General features: G+C 50.2%; 1 protein-coding gene across 1 annotated transcript in view; it reads left to right on the forward strand.

Annotated features, from left to right (window-relative positions):
* The first annotated feature begins 253 nt into the window (after positions 1-253).
* Positions 254-26,003, forward strand: part of Aldh1a3 (aldehyde dehydrogenase 1 family member A3) — a 35,997-nt gene continuing 10,247 nt past the window's right edge. Inside the window, exons 1-10 of the mRNA XM_052161127.1 lie at positions 254-404; positions 5,654-5,758; positions 8,517-8,657; positions 14,385-14,514; positions 14,824-14,885; positions 15,606-15,734; positions 18,039-18,152; positions 19,273-19,375; positions 21,064-21,248; positions 24,982-25,146. Coding sequence (XP_052017087.1) covers positions 306-404; positions 5,654-5,758; positions 8,517-8,657; positions 14,385-14,514; positions 14,824-14,885; positions 15,606-15,734; positions 18,039-18,152; positions 19,273-19,375; positions 21,064-21,248; positions 24,982-25,146 — 1,233 coding nt within the window. The 5' untranslated portion in view covers positions 254-305. The remainder of the gene's footprint in view (positions 405-5,653; positions 5,759-8,516; positions 8,658-14,384; positions 14,515-14,823; positions 14,886-15,605; positions 15,735-18,038; positions 18,153-19,272; positions 19,376-21,063; positions 21,249-24,981; positions 25,147-26,003) is intronic.

Below are 26,003 nucleotides of genomic sequence, written 5' to 3' on the forward strand. Positions count from 1 at the left end.
CTGCCGAAGCCCGCGGTGTGGCCGGCGATGCGCAGAGCTCTCTGGCCACAGCCTAGATCGGGCTGGGACCGTCCGGCTCCCGCAGGGGCAGGGACAGCAGGAGGGGTGGCTGCGGCGGCCCGGTCCCCTCCTCCTCTCCCGCGCCCGCCCTCCCTTCCTCTGTCCTGCAGCCAATTAGGCGGCCCCCTTGGGCGGGAGGCGTGGGGCGCTGCATAAAGGCGCGGAGCTGTCACCCGGAGCAGGCTGCGCACCGCCCAGGCCGAGCTGGTGCGTCGGGGACACGGACCAGGGAGTGCGAACCAGTCATGGCCACCACCAACGGGGCTGTGGAAAACGGACAGCCGGATGGGAAACCGCCTACCCTGCCGCGCCCCATCCGCAACTTGGAGGTCAAGTTCACCAAGGTGAGGAGGGTGACCCTTCGACTCGACGGCCTCGGACTCCTGAGCCGAGCAGCCTGGTGGGGAGAGCCGGGGACCAGGAGCCAACCCTGCTGGGAGTCCGCAGGGAGCTGCCCACACCTGAGCGTCTCTCTGGTGGGGGGCTGGCTCCTTGGAAACCGCACTTCTTTGAGGGACACCCAGACTGGGAACCCGCGCCTCTGGCTAGGTGATCTAAGCCTCAAAGCTGGAGGTGCAGGGCCCAGGCAGTGCAGGGCCCAAGGTGCGGAGTTGCAGCCTGCAGAACCCCCACCCCACCCCATGTGTACGGGCCACCGCCCACTTAGAGTGCTGGTGCTTTTGGTGAATGAGCATAAGGTGGTGACTTGTTGGTAGAGAGCTTTCTGGACTGATGGACCTGGGTTGGGGAGTGGGGGCAGGGGGTCTTGGTGGGAAACTAGATAACTGAGATAACTGAGGACTCCACGATGAGTTTCCAGTCTGAGTCACACCAGAAACTACAACTGGGAAGCAAGTCTTCCTGGGCAATGGGAGAAGGGTCTGGTACCTCCCCTGTGTTCAGCCTGAACCCAGCTTACCAAGAGAGCTGGGGGGTGGGGGGAGATGGACACCACTGATGAATCCTCAAGGGCTCTAGATCTGGGCCTAGGGAAAGAACTGTGGGCTGAACAAGGCCACAGGCAGTGCCCAGGCCTAGTGGTGTTTGCTCTTCCCTGGGAGGCTGGAACTGGCAGAGTGGTGAGATCACCTGCCCCGAGCTTCAGGGACAATGATGTCTGGCGACAGAGCAGGCTCGGAGAGGAAGAACAACTCTAAATTCAGGGATGGGCTGCCCTGCCTGCAAGGGATGAGGGACTGCAAGTGCTCGGCCTCAGGTCTGGAAACCTCAACCCCTCTTATTTTCCCATCTTGTTCGCCGAGCTTAACTCCAGCTGACACGATGCTTAGCAACTGCCTTCATCCATTTTATTTTCAAAAGTAGCAATTATCCCTCTCAAAGGATTTTAATCAAAAGGTGAAAGTGGCAGGTGGCTATGTGGGGGCTTCAGATTCTGATCTGTTGGTCCTTAGTCCCCAAAGTCGGCCATGCTGACATATGAATTGCATGGCATTTACATGAACTGTTTTCCCAAGGAAGGCTCTGTAATCAAGAGAGGCACAGCCCTGGGAGGAATGGGCTTCCGTAACTGTGTCAGCTTCAGAGGGAGAATTCCAGCGTCAGGGCTGGGAACTGAACGAAGAATGGCTTCGCTTTCTCAGACCTCACTGTGATGCCCCGCTCCTGCTCTGGCGGTGTCCGTTCTGTTTTGTCTTTTACAGTTCTGTAAAAACACCACAGCAGCCAGAAAGTGAACGGGATTGCCTCTTCGCTTAGTATTTTACTGAATCCTCCCACAACTGTCTGGCTACAGGGCAGGAAAAGTTTGCCTCTGTTTTAGGCGATTTCCTGAAACGCTTTAAAGATGCAGCCTTGATGGAGAGGATCCTGGAATATGGTTAGAGGAGTAATTGGTTCTGACAGAGGCCCCTCCCCTTTGAGGGTTGAAGGTCTGGGGGTGTCTGATGGAGACTGGGGAAACATGGGAGATGCAGGGACCTGAGAGCTGCAACCTTCGACCCTCGGGATGTTCCAGGAGATACTTTCTCCAGGTTTCTGATGCCTGGCTATGCCTTTCATCCCCTTACTGGTTCCAGCCTGCTCCCTCTGGGTTTCTTGTGCACCTCTACAGAGACCTCTCCTAACAACGGAAAGGCCAAGGTGCCTTGTACCACTAGGGTCTCCTGAGCTAAGGAAGGAAGCCAAAGAGCAGAATCCAGACCCGGATCAAACAGTGGGCTGAGAAGCGTGAGAGCCAGCCGAGGTCCGCGGCTTTCCCGACTCACCGTGCTTCTCCAAAATGGAGGCCCGGTTTGAGCCCAGGCAATGGCAGGGTGATTTGCCAGCTTCTAGAAGGATGACTTTATCAAAGCTCCTTCATTTTGTTCTCAAAGTTTTAAAGTGGGCGTAGGGCCATGTGGAGTGGTTCTGGTGAGGAGGGGGAGATCCTCCGGGGTTTCCCATACTGATCAGAGAGAGTGGCAGCCTTTTCCATTTTAGGGACCCACTTTCTTTATCAAGTCTCTCCAGTAGGAGAGGTCCTCTTTCAAGGTTTCCAATTCATCAAAATATAAAACGTTGCCATCCCTTTTATGAAAAAGAAAATTCCCCCAAATCTCCTGAAAATGTAGTCACTTTGAATTTAGCTGAGTCCAGTGGAAGTTACTGGAAATAATGCCAGAAGGGTTCTCTTGTGTGACCACCTCCTTTACCTCCATCCAGAACACCTTCCAGGGCCTTTGGTAATAAAATATGAATTCTGTCTGCATCTCACGGTATCTTTAACCTTATACCTCAATAACGTCCCATTCCGGCCAGTTCACAAGTCAACAAAGATGGTTGCTTTCTAGACCCATCAGCTAGTCCATTATGATTCACAACAATTCAGCCGGCATCATTGGTGGGCCGTGCCTGTGACTGTTTCCTCAGTTTTGTTTATAAGTTGTTTTAGTGGAAAGAAAACCAGCAGCGGGAACCACTTACAAGATCCTCCTACTGGTTGAATAATGCAAACAGCTTTGCTCAGTGAGAAACAAACTCTGTGAGGGAGATATAACCCAGCCAGTCTAAGTTTTTACTTGAGGTTGCTGGCTTGCAAGGTCAATGTCATGAACTGAGTAATACACACACACACACACACATGCACACACACACATGCACATACACACACATATACATACACACGCATACACACACATGCACACACATATATACACACATACATACACATACAAACATACACATACATATACACACATATACACATACACACATATACACATACACACATACACACATACACACATATACACATACACACATACACACATATACACGGACACACACATACATATTACACACACACACACACACACACACACATATATAGTTTTTAAAGAGTGTGCCTAGAGATGAGGTGTGTGTAGCAGACATCCGATCACTGCACTCTGCCCCCTTCCCTGCTATTTAGACTCTGTTTTACCACCTTCTCATTTTCCCTCCCCCTTGGAACTGATACCAGGAAGGACCTAGAATCAGCAATTTTCACTGACAGTCTCTATTATCTAACCGACGAAATTTCATCTTCCTTCAAATGGGCCTGCTCCTGGCTTCACTTTCCTCTGCGCACTGACTTAACTCCTTCTCTGCTTATTAATTTCTCGCTGGTGCCGAGTAATTACTTGCCGCATGGCAAAAGTGAACTCTTGGATTTGGTTTCAGCTGGAAGAATAAACCTGTAATTGTAGCCAGGCCTCTTCCTTGCATGCTTCCCTGGGGGCCTGGCCTCGCATGGAAGGTGCTGGCTGAGCCTCCAGCAGTTGCGTGGGTATGTCCTACCACAACTTCCCCCTTAGCTCCAAGCGCCATATTGAGGGTCTGGGGCAGCGGCAGCTTACCACCCTAGCCGAGTCTGGCCTGGCTTTGAGGTTCACTCCAGAGGTAGCCGGGGGTGGTGGTTTCTTTCTGATAAGCTTCAAAACATGCACCAGAGAGCCTGAAGCAATGGTAACCAGACACACTCTAATATCTCTCTCTCTCTCTCTCTCTCTCTCTCTCTCTCACACACACACACACACACACACACACACACACACATCAGAGAATCCTTGTGTTCTAAACAAATGAACTTCAGTCATTGAAACTAGCCCTGAAGTGACACAATTATTATTATCATTTTACTACCTTGCATAAAGTTATGTGAGGCATTTTGGGCTGTAGAATTCTGGCACACGGTGGCCTTTTCTGCAAGTGGGCTGCAAAAATGAGGCTCCAGGAACACGGGTGGCTGTCCTGGTGGCTGCCCTGGTGGCTGTCCTGGTGGCTGCCCTGGTGGCTGCCCTGGTGGCTGCCCTGGTGGCTGTCCTGGTGGCTGCCCTGGTGGCTGCCCTGGTGGCTGCCCTGGTGGCTGCCCTGGTGGCTGTCCTGGTGGCTGCCCTGGTGGCTGTCCTGGTGGCTGTCCTGGTGGCTGCCCTGGTGGCTGTCCTGGTGGCTGTCCTGGTGGCTGCCCTGGTGGCTGTCCTGGTGGCTGTCCTGGTGGCTGCCCTGGTGGCTGACAGGCCTTCTCTGCCATCAGATCCTGCATTGTGTGTTAGCTCTCCTCTGTTTCTGGTTCCTTCCAAAAGTCACCTCTTTTGGATTTTGTTTTTAAAATTTCACGTGTATTGATGTTTTGCCTTTGTGCGTGTGTGTATGTATGTATGTGTGTATATATATATATATATATATATATATATGTCTAAGGGTGCAGGATCCCCTAAAATTGTGAGCTGTAATGTGGGTGTTGGAAATTGAACCCAGGTCCTCTGGAAAAGCAGCCAGCGCTCATTACCACTGAGTCACCTATTCAGTCCCAAAAAACCACACGTTTTAGTGCCGTCTTTTAAAGTTGATTAGAGATTAGAACACATTGAACTAGTAGAATCCTTCTCAGTATACTGATTTGATAAATTCCTTTTAAATATTCTATTTTCAGCTGTGTTTTGGATAATTGAGGCTTCTATAAAATAATCTTTTTGCGAGCTACTTATTTCTGGATATAAATTATAGTTTACTATATCACTTAAAGTAATCTAAAATGTTTCTAACCCAGAGACTTAGCTTGGTGTTCCAATGGTGGGGCTTTGTAAAAGGCCCCAGGAAGTAAACATTGTGAGGGATGCAGAGATGACGCCACCATGTGGCTTGAGGAAGCCTAAGAATTTGTGGGAAGATCTCAGATAAACCTAGGTCCTGGGGGTCTCACTTGGAAGGAGGAAGTGTGCGTAGCGTACAGCCTTTTGGGACCTGGAAGACTGTATGCCAATTTATACACAAACCTGCCCAGCCTTTTCCTAAAGCCTACAGATATGCAAGCTTCAACATGCACAGTCTTTCTTACTATGTAATCTAGCTATTCCTTGGCAAATCCATACTATTGCTACAAACAAAGATATAATAATAATAAAAAATTAACTCTAAAGAACTTTAGGTTCATTCTGCTCCCAGTTGGTTGCTTCCTATGATTCTGTGTTCTGCTCCCGACTCCTGGTCTCATCTATAAAACATCCAGGGGAGGGGGAAGAAGTGGGGCAAGACATTACCTAAGACCCTTAGCATGTTGAAATTGTATGATTTTGATTTAAGCCTAATTTGTTACACTTCCTTTCCTGGTTAGATATTTATCAACAATGACTGGCACGAATCCAACAGTGGAAGAAAGTTTGCCACATATAACCCTTCAACGCTAGAGAAGATATGTGACGTGGAAGAAGGAGATAAGGTGGGTCCGACCTCCCCGCCCCCACTTTTCTAAGTAATTCAATTAGAGAGAAATGGAGGCCAAGGAAGCTGTGTGGCTTGGCTGTAAGACACGTGGGCCCACCTCTAGGTAGGGCCACAGCAACCACAGCGGCCGGCCGGCCGGTATGTGCGGCTCAGACGCAGCCTAGCACGGATCAGTTACAGATGGTCCTCTACAAAGAGTCTCACCTTTGATGGATGTTTCTCCATCTCTGAGGATGACCTCAGCTGTCTTCATCACACAGCTAAAGGGAAGGTTTTTATCAATTATTTCAACCTGTAAGCATTAAAGGATCTTTCCAGAAGGCATTTCCTGCTGGTGTGCTTCACCAAACAACACGTTCTGGCAGGAGACACTTAAAAGGGGTGGGGGCTGAAGGGTGGGGAGGGCACTCCCAAATGATCCTGGGAGTGGCAGTGCTGTCACGTGACGACTCAGTTTCTTTGCTGGTGGAAATTTACTCGATCGCTTGAGGCTGTGGTCTGCATTTGCCCAGTGTAAGATTTCCTTTACCACATGGGCGTGAGGGAGCGTCTACATGTGCCCCTTGTACCCGTCAAAGCCATCAAGTGTGCTTTAAGTAGAACGGTCCCTGAAGAAAGCAGACTCCTAAAGAGGGAAGGAGAGCCTGACCCTCTGCTTAACTACTAAAGTGCAGGCTGGATGCCCGCCCACCCACCCGCCTGCCCACCCTCCTCCCTCCTTCCTTTCTCCTTTCTTCCCTCCCTCCCTTCATCTCTTCACCCCTTCCTCCTTCTCTTCCTTCATACCTTCCTTTCTCCCTTCCTCCTTTCCTCACTTCCTCTCTCTTCCTCTCTTCCTTCTTCCCTCCATTCCTTCATTTCTTCCTCCCTTCTCTCTCCTTTTCCTTTCTCCCTCCGTTCCTCGCTTCCTCCCTCCCTTCATCCCTCTTCCCCTCTCCCTTCTTTCCCTCATCTGTTCCTTCTGTCCTCCCTTCATTTCTTCCTCCTCCCTCTCTCTCTTTCTTCCTTCCTCCTTCCTCCTTCCGCCTTCCTCTTCCTATCCCTCCCCCTCACCCTTTCTGTTCCCTCCTCCATTCCTCCCCTCCCCCAACCCAAATTCTCAGATTGTATCTTGCTTTATTTCTCAGACTAGTGGAAAACTCCTAGGCTCTGGGATGTTCTCAGAACTGCGAATGCTACACATTTTTGTTTTCTTTTTGGTGTTACAGGTCAACATTTTTCATGCTGGGTAAACTCGCAGCTCCCTGTTTCTTGAGATGGCTCTCACTATTTAACCCAGTCTGGCCTTGAACTCTTGATCTTCCTGCCTCCACCTCCCAAGTCACGTGCGGAGGTTACAGGTGTATACCATCACCTCTGCTGAACAGATTTTTGTTGTTGTTTTTCTTTTGAAACGGGGTTTCTCTGGGTAACCCTAGTTGTCCTAGAACTAGCTTTGTAGACCAGGCTGGCCTTGAACTTACAGAGATCTGCCTGCTTCTGCCTCCTGAGCCCTGGGAGTAAAAGTGTGCATCACCACCACCCTCCCAGATTTTCTTCATATGTGCATTGGTGAGACCAAGAGGGTAGAATAAAGGTGAAGGAGACTGGAGTTTCCTTGCACAAGTGACATCTTTTATATGTGCACAGGACACAGTGGTTTGCCTGCACAGACTACATAGACCCTGCTCCCTGTGGTTCCTTACACTGCAAAGCAAAGAAATGAGGGGGAACTGGGAGAGAGCTGGGAGGGCCTGGCAAAGGGGACAGGAAGCCAATAAATGCCAGGAGGAAACCCCAGCAATTCTGCGGCAGGCTTTGGTTCTTCCCATCACCTGAAGGAACACTTTGCTCTGTGCACCCAGAGACAGAGGCTGCGTTGGCCCTGCAGCTGGAGAGGCCTCTCCTCACTGGGGTGCCGCATCAGCTACCTGCTGCATCACCCCAGGGAGACACTCTGCATGGACGGAGCCTGTCTGTCAGTAACCAGACCGTGGTCCTGAGCCCATTCCCCTGAAAAAAGGACAGGCGGTTCTCCTCTGCACAGCCACCACTCTGCCCTTTTAAAAGACAGAGGGCAGAGCCAAGGCTCGGTTGTAGCGGGCGTGTCTTGCACATGCAAGGCTCCAGTTCAAGTCTCAGCTTATATATATATATATATATATATATATATATATATATATATATATATATATCCAAAGACCTGTGGCTGTTATCCTTCCTTACGTGCCACACCATGTAGACATAGTGATCTCTGTGTGTTGAAATGGAACTGACACATAGAAAATCTTTCTTAGAGTTTTAAGGTTTATTTTACTTATTATTAGCATGCATACAGCATGTCTGTGACTGCGAACACTCCCGTGTTCATCAGGAGGTCAAAGGGCAACTTTTTGGGAGTCATTCCTCTCTCTACTATGGATTCTGGAGATTGAGCTTGGGTCACCTAGTGTTCACAGCCAGCACTTTGCTGGCTGAACCATCATCTCTCTGGCCTGGGAAATCTCTTACTGTTGGGTCATCAAGAAAAAAAATATTTGAGGTGAATGACTGTATAAAACATTTAATACTTAGCTAGTACAGAAAAACTGAAAAATGACTTACCATGTAAAGAAAAAAAGAATCACTTGAAAGCCCCCAAGTCATCCGGGGAATTTCAAAAACGTGTTGCTTTGAAGCTTCTTGGCTCCTCAGCAAGACGCTGTTATGTTCTGTGCCCGCAGACTGCGGTTGCGTGAAAAGCGACACATTCTCTCTGTTGTTTTGTCTTGCAGCCCGACGTGGACAAGGCTGTGGAGGCCGCGCAGGCTGCCTTCCAGCGGGGATCCCCGTGGCGCCGGCTGGATGCCCTGAGCCGTGGCCAGTTGCTGCACCAGCTGGCTGATCTTGTAGAAAGGGACCGTGCGATCCTGGCGGTGAGTACGGGAGCTGGGCAGGTGGGGTGGGGGCTGTCCTCACTGTCCCTCTCACTGAGGGATCCGTCCCCATGGGATGCAGCTGGAAACACCTGCAGTATTTGTTTTGTGGGCCTATGGGTCTGTTTGGTCTTTGGGTGTGGGTAGCAGGTGTCCCTGCCTCAAGACTTCCTCCTCATCACATCGAAGACAGGCTTCCTCCACTGCAGCTCAGCCTCTCTGCCTCACTGTGTAAAGGGAATTCAGTTGCCTGTGTGGTTCCCAAACTGGAGACATTCCCAACCAGTCACCAGAGGCTGGGGTCCCCTGCCCCTGCCTGGACATTTATGTAGTAACTGTTTTCTACTTCACATTAACTTCTTTGCAAACGTAACTCTAACCTTATCAGAGTTCTGCTAGTCTCCCCTTAGCTGGGGTTTCAGTTATCCAGAATCTCCTGGGCTCAAAAGTACTATATGGAAAGTCCTAGAAATAAGCCTTGTATCGCAGTGAACTGTTATAGTTTTATTTATTAGCTACAACAGTAGCTACTGCTTCTCATCTCTTACGGTGATTTACAGGCTAAGCTTTATTGTGGAAAGTCAGTATAGGAAAAAGTGCAATATGTATTTAAGGGTTAGGTGCTACCTGCAGATTTCAGTCATCATAGTATAGGCTCTGGGAAGGTCTGGGGGCACAAATAACATTGTTTATAGAAAATCAAATGCCCTTGCATTATCGGAACGCATCCCTGTATCGCCTCAGAAGAGAACAGTGGTGAGCACATCCAGAATGCTGGTGAGGACGAGATTTGGTTATAGAAGATGCACAGCATAAAGGGCCTGGGCTCAAAGTCCTGCTTTGCCGCTTACTAATTACATGCTAGTTCCTAAACTGCCTGAGATTTATTTCTTCAGTGAAATGTCACAGATAATGATATCTAAGTGCTGTTTGAAGAAAGAGCCATTTAAAATCATCAGAATCCCCAACATACAGTAAGCACCAAGGAGGAGATAGCTGTTATAAATAACAGCTCTCATACTGATGCTATAGGATCTGACCCAAGCTGCCCTGCCCCCCTGCTGGCCGGCATCTTTTAGAGGCCTTAGCTTCTCTGAGAGGAAATAGGAACAGGATAGCAATACAGCCTACCCATGAGTGCACACAAAGGCTGTGGGGCTGGGAAGGCATCGATAAGCTGTAAGTCTGTTGTTTAACAAGATTCAGCCCTCCTTGGGTCCTGAGGCAGATGACCAGAAGACATCCCTGGGCCACAGGAAGTCTTTTGTTTTTAAATGTTTTCGTCATTATGATTTTTGTACGTGGTGTGTGGGTGTATACTTGCCACCACAGTGTCTGTGTGGAGGTCAGAGGACAACTTTCAGGAGTAGATTCTCTTTTTTTACCATACGGATCCCAAGATTCGAACTCAGGTCCTCGGGCTTGGTGGCAAGCACCTGCTTTGGAAGCTATATCACGAGCCCCACGGGGAGTCTTGAAACCATCACAGCCTTCACTCTGGCTGATATACAATTCAATTCCTTGGTTGAAATTTTGTTTCACACCTTGAGGCCCAGTTTGTTAGGAGGCGACATCTACTTTTTTGGTCTTTGATTCAAATTTTTAGCAAAGGGTTTTCTTGGTTTTTTGTTTTTGTTTTATTCTGATGTTGAAAACCAGGAGAGTAGCCATCCTTTTAAAGTATCAGCCAGGACCCTTGAACTGCTTTTGTCCTGAGTTTGGGTACTCCTGGGGGTTAAGGGAGCTCTCCTTGAGAGAGGTCTGCAGACACCATGAGCTCTGTTTCCTTCTGCCAGTGCTAAGCCTCATGTTCCTTCTTCGCAAGAAGGAATCTAAGTGAGATTCCTCCCGGGGCAGAGCTCCAGAGAGCCTCTGGTTTCTTCCTGCACCGAAAACCAGCCGCGCCGTTCATGCTGCCAAGCTGGCTTTTTCAAAAACATTTCTGTTTTCCCCCCGCATGAGCTCATCGGTCTGCAATGTCCATAAGTACTAATCGCAGGCTGAAGAGGATGTGTCCTGGGCAACCCTTCCCGCCCTGTCCTCAAATGTCATTGCCACCCGTGGCAGTGTGGGCCACCTTCTTCTCCTGCGCCGTCACCCCGGCACTATAGTGTGTTGATGGCAGACAGAAGCAGGTGGGGGGATGGGGCCACCCCCCTACCCCCCAGCACACCGCTCCTGCCACTACAACCTGGTTGCCCACAAGAAATAAGATCCAGCTCTTGGCCCCAACATTAAAGGGCCCCCGAGAATGACTAGGAAATATGGCTTTGAAAACTCTAACCACATCATAGGAGGGCGCCCCTCGCTCTCCACCTTGATATGGTTTCCTGCCTTTTTGAGTAGCAAAATGCTTTATTCTGCTGTATTCTCTTGCCGGCTCAGTGGTTTGATGGAACTGGGTGTTTATTCTGCATCCAAAGCTTGGAAACAGATGTTGGGGCCTCCGTGGCTCATGACGTTCCTAGCTCTGTTGAGGAACCTAGGCCCACACTCTGGCCCTCTGGGTGTCCGTCCTTGTAGGTGCCACATACGGCTCCTCCTTGATAGAGGATTGACCTTTCGGTTTGGGCGCCATTTCTGGAGCCTCGTTTGCAGCCTGGGCGCACTGGCATTTGGGGGAAGGCACACTAGCAGGTAATTATCCCGTAGCATCTGAACATTAAGTATTCAGAAGGTGCATTTTTCTCTTTTTATGATAAAGAAAGTAAACTTTGGCTTGACTGAGGTGGCCCGCGTCTGAATCACAGCAGTAAGACAATCACCGGCTCCAGTCAGGAGCTAACACTTGACTTCCCAAGCTCAGTCCTCTCTCTACCTCAACTCCAGTCTCCTCCACGACTCTTCCTCTTCCTCCTTCTCCTCCCCTTCCTCCTTCTCCTCCTTCTCTTTCTCCTCCTCCTCCTCCACATTCTCCTCCTCCACAACTCTTCCTCTTCCTTCTTCTCTACCTCCTCCTCCTCCACCACCACCTCTTCTTCCTTTCTTTTTATCTTCTCCCTTTGAGCATGTGGAGATGGCTATCTGTCTTAGTTAAGGTTTCTGTGGTAATAAAATACCACAGTCAAAAGCAACTTGGGGAGGAAAGGGTTTATTTCAGCTTAGAACTTTCAGGTCACACTCCATCGCCCAGAGAAATCGGGGCGGCAACTCAAGGCAAGACCTGGAATAGAAGCCATGGAAGTGTGAAGCCCACTGGCTTGCTCCTCAGGGCTTGCCCAACCTGCTGTGTTACATCAGCCAGGACCACCTGTCCAGGGTTGGCGCTGCCATTCAGTAATTAACCATTTGGGTTTTTTCAGTTTTGTTTTTGTTTTTGAAACAATTTCTGATTGGCTTGGAGCTCACTAATTAGGCAAAGTTTGTTGACCAGTGAGCTCCAGGGATCTGTCTCCACCTCCTTCATGCAGGAATTACAAGCCTGTGCCACCACACCCGGCTTTTCTCAAATGTAGGTTCTGGGACTTGAACTCGGGTCCTCTTGTTTGCATGGTGAGCACTTACCAACTGAACCTTCTCCTTAGCTGCCCCTCCTGTTTAAAGAATTTTTCGTATAAATTTATTGTGAACTGGGTTCTGTTTGTACTGATTCTTTACGACTGACCCAGAAAAATCAAGTTATTACTTGACTAAGCAATCTTGTCTAAATTAACGACTTAAACCTGTAGGTAGCATGCACTGGATGCTCTGGACTTACTGCATGTATTATATTATTTCAAAGCCAGGAAGTTCAGGCCCAGAAAAAAAAAAAAAACACCTTGTCCAAGGCCACCAAACGAGAGGTAGAAATCCAGGATGGGAGGCAGAGAGTTGCCCACGTCCCAGATTTGCCCACAGTGCTCCATCAATGCCCTCTCTCTTGCCTTATCACAGAAAAGAGCAAGAGCAGACAGAGCCCTGGCTCCACGCACCGCCGTGTTCATGCACTTGGGGGCTGTCCGGAGCCGGGGGGTCTTTGGACATTCCTGAAAGTACTAGGCTTCTCCTCAGAAAACTAAAGTGGATGAAAATCCACAGGGGCCAAAGGTACAGGGTACCGGGTGTCGTGCCGGGCTCCAAGTGGTTGGTGTCCAGGGTGAGCCTCAGACCCGCAGACCCAGCCAAGTTCTGTCATTGTCAGCAAGTCCGAGTCCTTTCCCCTCAGGAACAGTGATGGTCACCAAGCACCCGTCCAGTGCGTCAAAGAAAGCTGGCCTGTCCACCTGTTAGCATCTGGACAAATTACACCGAGGCACGCAGTTATTTGAGTGTTACACTCCCTGATTGCTTTAACTCACACACCAGCCCCAAGAGGGTGAAACTGTTAATATCTTCCTTTTTCAGCACAGGAAACTGAGGTGGAAGACATCTGAGGGCTCAGCCAGCATCAGTCAGAAGCGAGGATTTCCATAGTTAGGGAGATGGTTCAGTCAACAGAGTGTTGGCAGTGAGAGCATAAAGACCTGAGTTTGGATCCTCAGCACCACAAAAAAAAAAAAAAAAAAAAAAAAAAAAAAAAAAAAAAAAAAAAGCTAGGCGTGGCAGGATGTACCAGTAAATGCCACAGCTGAGGAGCGGAGCTCAGAGGCTCCTGGGGCTCACTGGCTAACCAGTCTAGCTAACTCCGTGCTCCAAGCTCAAAGAGTCACAGACCTTGTCTCAAAAAGTAAGGTGACGAGGGACTGAGAAGCTTCTGCATGCATACATACCCATACTCACATGTGTCCACACACATGAATATATACACACAAACATACCACACACACACACACACAGGCTGTGTTTGTTTCTTTTGGTTGTCTCTGAGGTAAAGGTCAGACCCTGCCAGCCTTAGTGACTGTACCCTCATCAGTACCTCCTAATGGGAACAGAGCCATCAGCATCCAATAAGACACAGGCAAGCGCCTCAGATCTAAAGCTCTGGGTTGGAGTGGGGAAGCACCTCCCTTCCTCTCTCTAGCACCATCTAGCTCCATACAGACTCTGACAGGAATTCAGCCCTAGGCGATTTGACGATGTGATGGGTGGATGCTTTCCTCGAAGCCAGATAAGTGGACGGTTCAACATGGTGCGCCATTGGGCTACTTGTGTGAGAGACAAAGGGGTTTCTTTCACCCAGGCTGGAAATAGAAAAGAGTCCCAATGTTGAGCAGCGGCACCCAGGCCTAGTCCAGCCAGCTTGCCCTCCCTAGTCCGTTTCCACATCCGGCCAGCAGCCTGCTTGGGAAGCATCGCGTGGTTGGGCTGGTGGCCTGTCCCTCCTGAGCTCCTTCTGAACCTCCTCCTCCCGAGGTTCTCTCTACCACCACACTGACCAGTTCTTCCCTTTCTCTTTTGTTAAAAGAAGCCATCCTCCTGCCAGGCAAATTTCTGGAAGCTCCCTAGGGGTGCACTAATTCACGTGTCTGGACGGTACATTGGAGATTGCTGCGCTCTGGATGGAAGAGCTAACGTCTTGGCAGAGGGCACACAGCGCATATTCAAATGAGCATCAATGGAGACAGTGCTCACGTTCACCAGCCCCCTGCTCCAGGCACCAGGCAATAAAGGGGGAGGGGTCGGTCCTTGCCGATAGGCGCAGGTCCACTTCAATGTAGAGATGTAGGTTTTCTGAAGTGGTATGTAAGGACGGAACTCTAGAGAGCTATGCTCTGGGTCTGTGCTTTCTCCTGCACTGCTCTACTTAACAACCGGAGAAGGAAAAAGAAAATTGTTGAGTCTACAGAAGATGCTGCCTTGTTCTTGCAGACTCTGGAGACCATGGACACGGGCAAGCCATTCCTTCATGCCTTTTTCGTCGACCTGGAGGGCTGTATTAAGACTTTCAGATATTTTGCCGGGTGGGCAGACAAAATCCAGGGCAGGACCATCCCCACAGGTGAGCATGCGCAGACTCTGACCTTGCTTGGGTCTACTGGGGGGGGGGGCTGTCTTCTCCTCCCCACCTTGCCCTTTCCCCTGCAGTGTGCCTGTCCCATGGGCCCTGTCCTCACATGGACCATGCCAACTTTTCTTTTGGACACTCAATTGGAACTTGCTATGTAGACTAGTCTGTCCATAAACTCCCAGAGATCCAACCATCTTTGCCCCCCATCTCTGCTGGGATCAAAGGTGTGCGCCACCATGCCTGGGTCCATGCGAACTTCTTAATTACAACTTTATTTTTCACGTGTCACCTCTCTTCCAGATGACAATGTCATGTGCTTCACCAGGCACGAGCCCATCGGGGTGTGTGGGGCCATTACACCAGTGAGTATGAAAGTGTTCCTTCACAGACTGTTTCTGCTCACTGTAACAGCCACTGGTGGGCACAGGGCTTGATGCCCAAGGACTCCTAAGATAGTCCAGGGTGTTCAGCAGGAGGCACCGTGGATTGGAGTGGCCTGCTTCTCTGGGACAGAGACTCTTAATTGGGCCTGGGGCACCGGAATAGTTGGTCATCAGAGAAGAGGGCGTTGCAAACAGTAAGACCTACCTGGGCAAAGGAGTGGATTAGTGGCCCTCCTCGGAAGGAAACGGGGGGGGGGGGGGGGGGGAGGCTGGCAAGGAGGAGCTCAGACTAGGATAAGTGCTCCTGGTAGGTAGCAGGTGCCACTCCTGCAGCCTGGGGCACTAAGGGTCTGAGAGGTGGTGGATAGGTTGGGGACCTCGATAATGCCTTTCTGGGAAGCCTTGGGACACTTCCACAGCAGCGGCGTCCTTGAGAACTGAAGAGACAAGGGAAATGTCACTCCTTTGGCAAGCATTTTGGAGGGAATAGACACATAGGGTAGAACTGTTCTCCATTAGCATCTTCCAGGATGAAGTTGAGCAAGCACTGGGCTCCTGCAGTCTTACATACGCCGATGCTGCCTTTCAAAGCCCAACCAGACCATGTTACAAAGGAAGTGTCCACTGAGGTGGCTGGGCCCTGGGATGGGGGCACAATGGACCTGAGCCTCAAGGTCGCTTTCTTGTTCTCTGACACAGTGGAACTTCCCCCTGCTGATGCTGGCCTGGAAACTGGCTCCTGCCCTGTGCTGTGGGAACACCGTGGTCCTGAAGCCAGCCGAGCAGACACCTCTCACCGCTCTGTACCTCGCCTCTCTCATCAAAGAGGTAAGAAATCTGACAAGGAACTATTATGTATTCTGGATAGACCCGCACACCCAGGAGTCAGGTGCCATCAAAAGTAGTGACAGCAGCCACCAGCTCACCGCGCAGACGGAAGGACATGACTGGTTAGCTTAGTGATTGCCTACACGGTAGCTGATCTGGAAGCTTCTGTTCCTCATCACGGTCCTAATAAGAACCTGCCTCTCTCATTAAGGCATAAACCAGTGGTTAGCTCTCTGTGTTTTATATAGAGCATGGTAAGGGAGGGGGGAGGCAAAAGAGATCTCCAAACTCCACGGGTCCTCGGCTCAGTGGCCACGGGAGGTGGGAAGGGCGGCCTTGCCGGCTAGCTAGGTAGTCAGTTGCAGCTGTGTGTAGGTCTCCACGAGCCTTCCCACTGTCCTCCCCACCCCAAGGGAGCCACAACTCAGGGAAGCAGTGGCCTAGAAGGACACCTGCCAGACACACCTGGCAACATATTTCAGCCATTCCATCATCAGCATGCGTGTAGGGAAGATCGAAAGAACAGGAAGAGAGATGAGCTGGAAGAAAGGTTCACTCCCAGCTGGACCGAGGCAGCGGGGAGGTGTACACGGTGGAGGGAGGCTGGGCTGCTGTAACCAGCCGGGACTCACCTTCTCTCGCTGGTCACACCCGCTTTCATGTAAATGAGACTCTGGGCTCAAAAATCACACCTGTTATAGAAGAATGCCCAGGAAACTTAAGAGTCAAGCATTGTACCCTAAAACTGCATTTTAAAGATGAAGTCATGGTACAAGACCCAGGGCTGGGAAGGACACCTTCTGCCTCATTAGGTTGGCGAAAGTCTTGTTAACAGGGAGGTCTCCTATGTGTGTGGAGCGTTAGTGTGAGTATGGGAGATCAGCAGTCCTGTGCCTTGGCAAGCACCAATCCTGGATGAGCCTAGTAGGGCCAGCAAGGGGACATATGTAGCTGTAGTGGAGCTACATACATCCTGCCCCATATGCTCTAGACTCTTGAATGAAAGACACACACATGTACATGTGGATGCACACATGTGCATGCACACATGCTCTCTCTCTACACACACACACACACATACACACACACACACTGCCTTATATTTAATATGCCTTAAACAGCACAATGGCTGGGGACTTCTAAACTTCCCCACAGCTAACACATTCTCCCTCTGATATTCCTGAATTATTTCTTACAAAAACCTATATTCCATCCTGCCTGCCCCAGACCCAGGCCTGCAGCCCTCCAGGGCCACGATCCCCGACTCTTACATGTTGGCAGTCTCTCTGTCCTGCACTTCACAGGCCTGATCTTTCTGCTTCCCTGGCATGACTGTTCTAAATCCTTCCTCTTCCCTTGGTTCCCTTGCCTGAGAAATCTAAAGTCCCGCCCCTGTCTTCCTACCATTGGCTGCTGGCAGCCTTAGTTATCAATTAGAACCATCTGGGGCCAGGAATCCCCAGTTTCTCACACTCATGCAGTTTGGGAGCCCATAATGCCAGCATTAAACCAAATCCATAAGAGGACTTCCCATTTTACCTGGGCAGAGAAGATCTGGCATTGGCTTGGCAAGGGCATAGGTGCCTGAAGAGGGGGTGACCAAGATAACTCTCCTTCCCTCAACACACACACACACACACACACACACACACACACATCTTATATTCACATGTTGACACATGCACACACAGACTCACATATGATCTTTCACACACATATCTTCACACACCCATTCATACACTCATACAAACACACTCACAAATAAAAATGCTTCCACATACCCATTCTCTTCCACCCCACAGACATATCCATAGACACATCACATGCTCACACAGGCACATTCATGTGCACGTATATACACATGCAGGCATACAAGCACACACACACAAATGTGCACACACATTTTCCCCAACACCATACACACACACACACACACACACACACACACACACACACACACACACACTGGCAGTCTTATCCAAGAGGTCTACTGCCACCTAGTGGTATCCCTGAACCTTTGCTCCTGGGCCCTGCTAGAATGAAAACTCTTCCTGGATGTGATCAATTCATTTGCCCATGAGCCTTGAACCCCAGCCAACAGCAGAGGATTGGAAGAACAGCAGGAGGCAGGGGCTGTTGCAGCTGATGTGGGTGCATCCTGCCAGCGCATGACCCAGCTGACCCTTGAGGATGCTGCTTCTCTGCTTGGGGACTCCAGGGCTCCAGCTCTTGACCACCCCTGCAGATAGGTTTGCAGTAGGTATTGTCTGTCTGATTCTTTGATACCGTTTCTGTCCCTCCCAGGTCGGGTTCCCTCCGGGAGTGGTGAACATTGTGCCAGGCTTTGGGCCCACAGTGGGCGCAGCAATTTCCTCCCATCCCCAGATCAACAAGATAGCCTTCACCGGCTCCACAGAGGTAAGCCCTCTTTGTGAGCTGCTGGCAAAGACAACAACTGGTCCATTATTTGAGACCCGCTGATGTTTTCTTGAGAAGCTCAAATACTATTTGTTTCTCTTTTTCTAAACCATTAGTAAACTATTAGGAAATGTTCCAGTTCCCAAACTAAATAAATAGTTAACAGAGTTTGGAAGCCTTAGGAAAAATAACTGAGAGATAAGATAAAATAAAAATGTAAAGCATCCATATAGTAAACAATACCATTAAGAACAAGAGCTGATAAATAAGCTGGGAGAAAACCAGCTGCACAGCACGTAGCTCTCCAAATGTTTATATATCCTTCATATGTGAAGAGCACCTACAAATCAATATTTTTAAAAAAGAAGAAGAAGAAAAGCAGGGGAATGGACATCTCTGAGATGTCTAGCCTGGCCAGGAGTCTGCTGCCCACCCCAGTCCTGCCATCCCCTTTGGCAGCCAGGGTGATCATCCTTAGAGCATCCAGTAAGAATTAGGCTCTGGCCTAGAACCATCATCCCCTTGCATGGTATTAAACAGGTCTTGGCAATGTGGACACTGAGCTATCCAGCTTAAAGTCTCAGGATCTGCCTTGGTCTCCCCAGTCTTTCAAAGCTCTGAGACTCTTAGTGCCTGGCTAAACTTGCTGACAGGGTGAGTCAGGAGGCACACTAGGCCAGCCCTGCATCCAGCTACGTACTCAGGTCCCAGAGAGACCCTATCGGTACGTGGGAGACTGGTCCTGTGGCACTACCTCAGCGACCAATTCTCATTCCTCCTCCCAAAGTGGGCTCAGTCTTTAAAGGGTTCTAGGGAACTGATCACATGTCAGCACAGGACGAGCCATCTTTGCTGTTTCCCTGACTTGGCAGTCGTCTCCGAGCAGCATCACCTCCATATTGGGCTGGCAGAGTCTCAGCTGTTACTAGCAGGAGTGCCAGGTCGCCCAGCATGGGGCCCTGCTGCAGTGGCCAACCTGGTGAATCAAGGCTGTGTGACAGACAGTATGATGCATCAGGCCTGGGGTACATCACTGAGGCAGGTGACCAGGGTGCCCAAAGCCTGCCCGCACACGTTCACCACATCTAAGTGTTAACAAAGCCTAATTCTTACCCTGAAGGTTGGAAAGCTGGTTAAAGAAGCCGCCTCCCGGAGCAACCTAAAGAGAGTCACGCTGGAGCTGGGAGGCAGGAACCCGTGCATCGTGTGTGCTGACGCTGACTGTGAGTCACTGGGCCTGTAGTCTCTCCTCACTTTTTGGCGTGCATTCAGAACCCATGAAAAGAGCACGAATGGGATGCTTTCCTCAAGGGATGGGCCTGCCATTGTCCCCCACGGGCCCAGGCCTATGGAGGGCAGAACATCATTGCTGAGCTGTGCACGTGTGTGGCTTACAGGCACTGCAGGGTCTGCACCTGAAGGTTAAGTTCACCTTCCTGCCCCTAAAGAGACCGAGGAGGTTCCAGGGAGTCTGTAGACGGGATCCAGTCTCTCCTTCTGGGCTGGGGAAGGAGGAGGCGGGCTCCCCACTCTGGGCGTCCATTTTTCCATCTTCAAGCCACTGACACTGCAGTGTTCTTGGGCTCTTGAAAGAGTCAGAGTGTTTCTTCTTTGTCTTGGGCCTGACACACCAGACGTCAGCCTTGCCGACCCTTCAAAACACAGAACAAAAACACGCTCTGGGTGCCATTTCCCATGTGACTTTTCCCTGGCAGAGCCACCTGCACAGCAGCTGGGTGCAACTTCTGTCTTGTCAGAGTTGTGACACAATCCTAAAGGGTATGCGTGTTATTGTTGGCTCTTGTGTCCAGAAGAGGGCAGAAGGGACCACGGTGAGCATTCATCCGTCTGATCGCTGGGTCACCAATTGAAAGGTGTGACTCCTCAAGAGCCTGAGAGCACCTATGCCTTAGAGAACAGCCTCCCCCACGGTCCACTCGTGCCAGAAACACCTGCCACCAAGAACAAAGCCTTCCATTCCACCTCAGATAAGACTGGAATGGCAAATAGCCCTGAGAAATAGTGACAGGGATACCATTCCTCACTAAGATGTGAAGGACTGGTTCCTTTCTCTAAAGCTGGGAGGGAAGAGTGAGGAAGAACCCCAGGGAGGCTGTGGAGAGGGACTGCCCACCTCTGGCCTGAGCAGTGTTGCTACTGGTGTCACTGGACCAGTTTTGTATGTAGCCCTCCTGTGACTCACATTTAGGGTCCCAAATTCCCATCCCTAAAACCCAGTGCTGGTTTGTGTTTGCCCCACCTACTGTCCCTTCCCTGATGAAAGGAACCCTATGTAGGGGCTGGTTTCCCAGGGTCATGAAAACAGAGCCTGTCCCCCCTTTTTCTTTGGCCTCCTCCTCCAGGGAGCACCATTCTCCCAAATTAAATCCTGACATAATGCTCAGGGTGATCTGCAACACTCTGTCACTTTAGTCATCCTTCCTAGTTACCATCAGGGACCAGAAAATTAATTGGTGTCTTCAGGAGGGGCCATGCTAACCTGGCCCATGGCCCAGATGAAGGGGTGGGGCCACAGCAGGGAGGTCTGAGATCCCTGTGAGACTACTGTCCTGTTCTAACCCTGCTGGGATACAGCCCCTCCAGGGACAGGAAAGCTGGGGTGGGGTGGGGGGTACCATAGACAACTAAACTGTAAAATGTTCCTACTCAACGCTCATTAGCACATGAAAGGCACTGAGGGCGCCTGAGTCTCCAGACTTTCTTAACTCAGACTATGGTGAATCTAAAATCCTTTCCTCCATCCTCTCCTTTGGGAAGCGCCAAGAAAGAAAAATTAGTTTCTGAAATGCGGTCATCTGGGCCCTGTTTCCTTGTGGGGGTAATTAGAGTTGCAGCTGTCAGGCCTGCTGTAACAACTTAATCGCTTCCTCTCGCCTCCCCCGACCCCCAGTGGACTTGGCTGTGGAGTGCGCTCACCAGGGAGTATTCTTCAACCAAGGCCAGTGCTGCACAGCGGCCTCCAGGGTGTTTGTGGAAGAGCAGGTCTACGGGGAGTTTGTGAGGAGGAGTGTGGAGTTCGCCAAGAAGAGGCCGGTTGGAGACCCCTTCGATGCCAAAACGGAGCAGGGGCCTCAGGTAACCCACCAACAAACACGTCTCTATGTGCGGGGCTCCTGCAGGGACTGAGCTAGGCAGAAGTATGGTCACAGACAGGATTCCCTCTCTGAGGAAAAGAATTAGCTTGTGCTGTCCACTCAATGCTTTTATTTAGAAGCTGATGGAACTGTTTCAGACAGGAAATGAAGCAGTATCCACAGGAATCAGGGAGGAGCCAGTGGATCCCCCGGCACAAGGCTATCTGTCGTATCCGTATCCATATCCGGCAGCCTCCTTGATATGGTGACCTTCAAAGCTTGGGGATAGAGAGAGTTCCTTGAACCCTGCAGAAGAGGGGACAGTCAGGGCAGTGACTGACAAGCTTGATTCAAGGGCCTTCAAGGCCACGTGCATTATAGCATGAAGTAACTCTCAGCAACCAGAGGGCAGAGAGACTCTAGGGATCGGGCTGTATCCTGGGCAGTGGGAACAGGTATCTACAGGCCTGTTTGAGAATGAATAGCTACAACAATGAAGTTTGTAAAGCGCACATCCTGTGTGGCTTTCTTACTAACAGTATGTGAAGCCATGGATGGGTATTTAAGAGGGCAGCCCGGCCGCTTCTGCACCATTGCGGCAGAGAACGGTGGCAACTCCATCTTTGTCAGACTGCTGCTCAGCCCGAAAGTTTCCAGTCATATCCATGACTTACTCCCTGCTGCCTATCCCAGAAGCACACTGAATTGGCACCACATGTTTACACAGCTCCTGAGCTCAAAGGAGGCTCTGTGGCTTTGTTCCTTCCAGCCCTTGGTGTTCTCATCTGGGAAATGGGAATAGTAGAGGGTATGGCATCACCAGGAAGAACTCAACAAAGGGCAATAGACTTATTTTAAGGCAGATGCGCTGACTGGCAACTCTCTGGCCTAGGAAGTGCGCATCCTCACGTGATTTCAGGGCATAGCCAGGCTTACTTAGCTATTCTGTGTGGATGCTGGCTGGGGAAGAGATGGAGGATTTTCTGGTCAAGGCCAAGCCAACCTTGACTCCAACCCATGTGCTCTGTGACTCTGGTGTCACTTGTCCCTGGTGGGGAAGCTGTGTGAATTCCTCATGCCAGGCCTTAACCACAAACTCCACAGTCCTGTCACAGGGTAGTCCATGGTCTCTGTGCAAACATGGCCACAAAACAATATCAAATCCACAAATTGTAGCATTAAGCTGGGCTAGGTGGGGAGGTTTTTCTCCTGACAGGTCTCTCCTTCTCTTTCCAAGTCTGTGGCGTGGCATTGCCAGGGAGTGGGTCAGGGAAAAGGGTGTCTCTCCATTCCACCTGAGCTCTCTGTGCACAGTCCCTGTGCAACTCACTTACACTGTCCAACCGGACACTGTTTAGGATCCTGTGACTGTTCTTCCCCCTCCCAAGACCTGTAAGGTTTTACTCTGTGAGGCTGTCCAGCTGCCTAAATATCCCTGTGTGTCTCAGGCCTGTGGAAGAGCTTGCTGGCCTAGATCGAGGGCTGGGGCTAGAGACCGCTTGCTGGAACATTCCATCATCTTTTGGGTTAACTTGGCAGCCAAGCAAGGAAGCCACCTGGCCTGCTCAGGATCCGGAGGCGTCCTCTGCAGAGGTCCTGTGGGGGCCATCTTTTCCCACTTCTGGTGCTGTGCCCTGCCCTGTCATTTCCCTTCCTGCCAGATCTTTCTTCCTGCACTGTAGGCACCAGCTGACATTTCGCGGATGGCTATTAGATTTAAACAACATGTTTATGAGGGCTCATCGGGGGAGGGGGGTGGAACATGGGTGTGTAGGGGCTCTGACAGGGACCCATGCTGTCTGCAAAACAGATGGGATCTGCCGGTAGAACATAGTTCCGGCCAGCCAAGACCTGAGGCCTGACGGAGTTCCTCCAATGAGCTATGTTGGCCCCCTAGGAGGAGAGAGGAGTTTTGTTACATAAGGACTTGTCCCCCACCCACATTTTAAAAATGTTTTTAAGTGACATTTATTTATTTAATTTGTATGTGTAGACGTTTGTGTATGTGAGGGGGAGGGAGATGCACAGGCCATTGCAAGCACGTGCAGGCCAGAAGCCGTCTACTTCTAGGATGTGAACCCTTGCTGGGCCCAGGATTCAGCTCAAGTTGTCGGGGTGACAATCAGTGCTGTTACTTGCTAAGTATCTTGCCAGCCCAGCTGGAACTTTTGAACCAAGATGTGATTCACCCAGAGAAAGGCGGAGAAGGCTAGGAACTGGATGTGTTTGGGTTTCTTTCATTACTTTTTGTGGATGTGTAAGCATATCACTCGAGACCCTAACCATGTACAAAGGACTACAGTGAAGGGGTTCACGGTTTCCACCCCCACCTACTCTCACCTCTCCCCACAGTGGAGCTCTCACGGTCTTTATCCCTGAAGTACCCCTCCAGAATTCCCTTGCAAATAAGATTATGTGCTTGGGTTTCCTCCCCATGTCTGTGTGTAAGAGATCAAGATCATGTCGGCTCTACCATTTGATTCCTTATTGCTCCTTAAGAAGAATCTCAAAGAACTTTCCACACCTGAAATGGGTTTATTTACTTTTTGTCCTTGTTCTGTATGTGTGTATTTGTGGTATATGCATGCATGTGTGTTTGTTCATGTGTGTGTAGCCGTGTGCACATATATGCTTGTGTGGAGACCAGGGGTCAAGGTCAGGTTCTTCCTCTGTTGATAGCCACCCTATTTTTTTAGACAGGATCTTTCACTGAACTTGGGGTGTGCTGAGACTAGTGACCAGCAAGCCTCGGGGAGCCTCTTGTCTCCACTTTCCCAGTGCTGGATTATAGGTGTGGGTCACTATGTCCAGTTTTTTTCTGTAGATACAGAGAGCCCAAGTTCTCAGGTTTTACTGACTGAGCCATCATTCCAGCCCTAGCTTTTTGTTGTTGTTGTTCTCTCTCTCTCTCTCTCTCTCTCTCTCTCTCTCTCTCTCTCTCTCTCTCTCTCTCTCTCTTCAATGTTTCTGGAATGAAACCAAGTCTCTTATCTGGATGTCTCAGTAACAGTATTTTTGCTTAAATTCTGAATCTCACAGCCTGGGAGGGAAGGAGCTGTCTGTCACCCCGGTCACAATTTGAGGAAGAAGACAGGAAGAGCATCTTCCCTGTTGAGCCATCCCCAGAAGGGGTGGCCTTTTGACATCTGGTTAAACACTGTGTCCCCCAACTGGGTGTTAATTTGTGGCAAAGGGCACCTTCTAGTCAAGAAGGAGACAGCAGAAGGTGGAACTTTTCTGATCGGTTCATTTCCCTCCAGCCAAGAAGCAGTACCCAGACCCTACCATGAGGCTCAGTCCACTGTTCCCAGGGGTATCAAGTCCTTGCCCCCTCCTCTGCACCATGAGAGGATAATTCCAATAATCCTGTTTTTACTTGTTAAATCTGGTAATGGTAGCAGAATGCTGAGACTTGACAGAATACAATCATTCCTGAATCTACTTCACGCTGAACCTCACCTCACAGCATGAGGAGGGGAAGCAGACATGAGAGTAAGGCCTCGGGATGGAGATGAGGACGGACTGCCTCTCTGCGGCCTGGGCATTCCAAAGAGCAAGTGCTTGTGCAGGAGAGGGCTCTCTACCCACAAGGCTCTCTGTTATCTGATCTAGGATGTGACAGGGACATAGAACAGAGGAGGACCTGCTGATGGTGCTGAGGGTCATTGAAAACACGAGCCCACAGTCCCCTCCTGGAAGACAGTAGTTCTAATTCCCTTTTGTGTCTTTTTCAGATCGACCAAAAGCAGTTTGACAAAATCCTCGAGCTGATAGAGAGTGGGAAGAAGGAAGGGGCCAAGCTAGAATGTGGGGGGTCCGCCATGGAGGACAGAGGGCTGTTCATCAAACCCACCGTCTTCTCAGACGTTACGGACAACATGAGGATTGCCAAAGAGGAGGTAGGTATGGCTGCAGCCAAAACTGAAGCCCCAGAAGTCAAAGAAATCCGACGCTCTAGGAATCCCAGAAGGATTTACAGGGACAACTGTCTCACTTCTGAGGTGGCTCTGCTGCCGCTTGGGTTTCTGGTACATCTGATGAACCCCAAAGCCCACAGCAGCTAGCCCAGTTATCCCAGCCCTGTTTCCATCCTTGGTTAGAGTCACCAGGCAGCAGTAGCCCAGTTCCTTCAACACAGTTACAAGCACAGCCCAGGTCTGACATCTCTTAGCCTTCCGGGTATGACCAGGCACCAAAAACTATGGATTCAGGAAGAGTGGCCACTTCCCACTCTTTAGACGGTCCTTAAACAAGTATTCCCTATGAGTCCCAGCTATAATTCTCATTGGTTTTCCTGCCACTTTTGTTCTTGAGAATGACAGGAACCTCCATGATGGCATAAATCTCCCCTTGCCTCTTAATTCCTGTGTTAGGCACATGGTTGCTGTTCCTGCTACAGGATTAGTAAGAAGGGCCCAGTCCATCAGTTTCTCAACTTGTGGATCAAAACCTCATTGGGGGCAGGGAGGAGGCAGTCAAATGACACTAAGAGCCTCTGAAAACAGATATTTATATTACAGTTCATAGCAGTAACAAAATTACAGTTATGACGTAGCAATGAAAACAATTTTATGGTTGGGAGTCGCTGCAGCATGAGGAGCTGTATTAAAGGGTGGCAGTGTTAGGAAGGCTGAGAGCCACTGGCCTGGACCTTCTGGACCATGTGAGGGGGTGGACATGGGCTTTCCTCTGAGGGTATCTGATAGTTTCTCCTTGAGTTGTTGAAAGGTCTCTCACCTCTCTGCAGAGGTGCCAA

Source organism: Apodemus sylvaticus, chromosome 1, assembly GCF_947179515.1.
Source record: "Apodemus sylvaticus chromosome 1, mApoSyl1.1, whole genome shotgun sequence".
NCBI classification, from domain to species: domain Eukaryota; kingdom Metazoa; phylum Chordata; class Mammalia; order Rodentia; family Muridae; genus Apodemus; species Apodemus sylvaticus.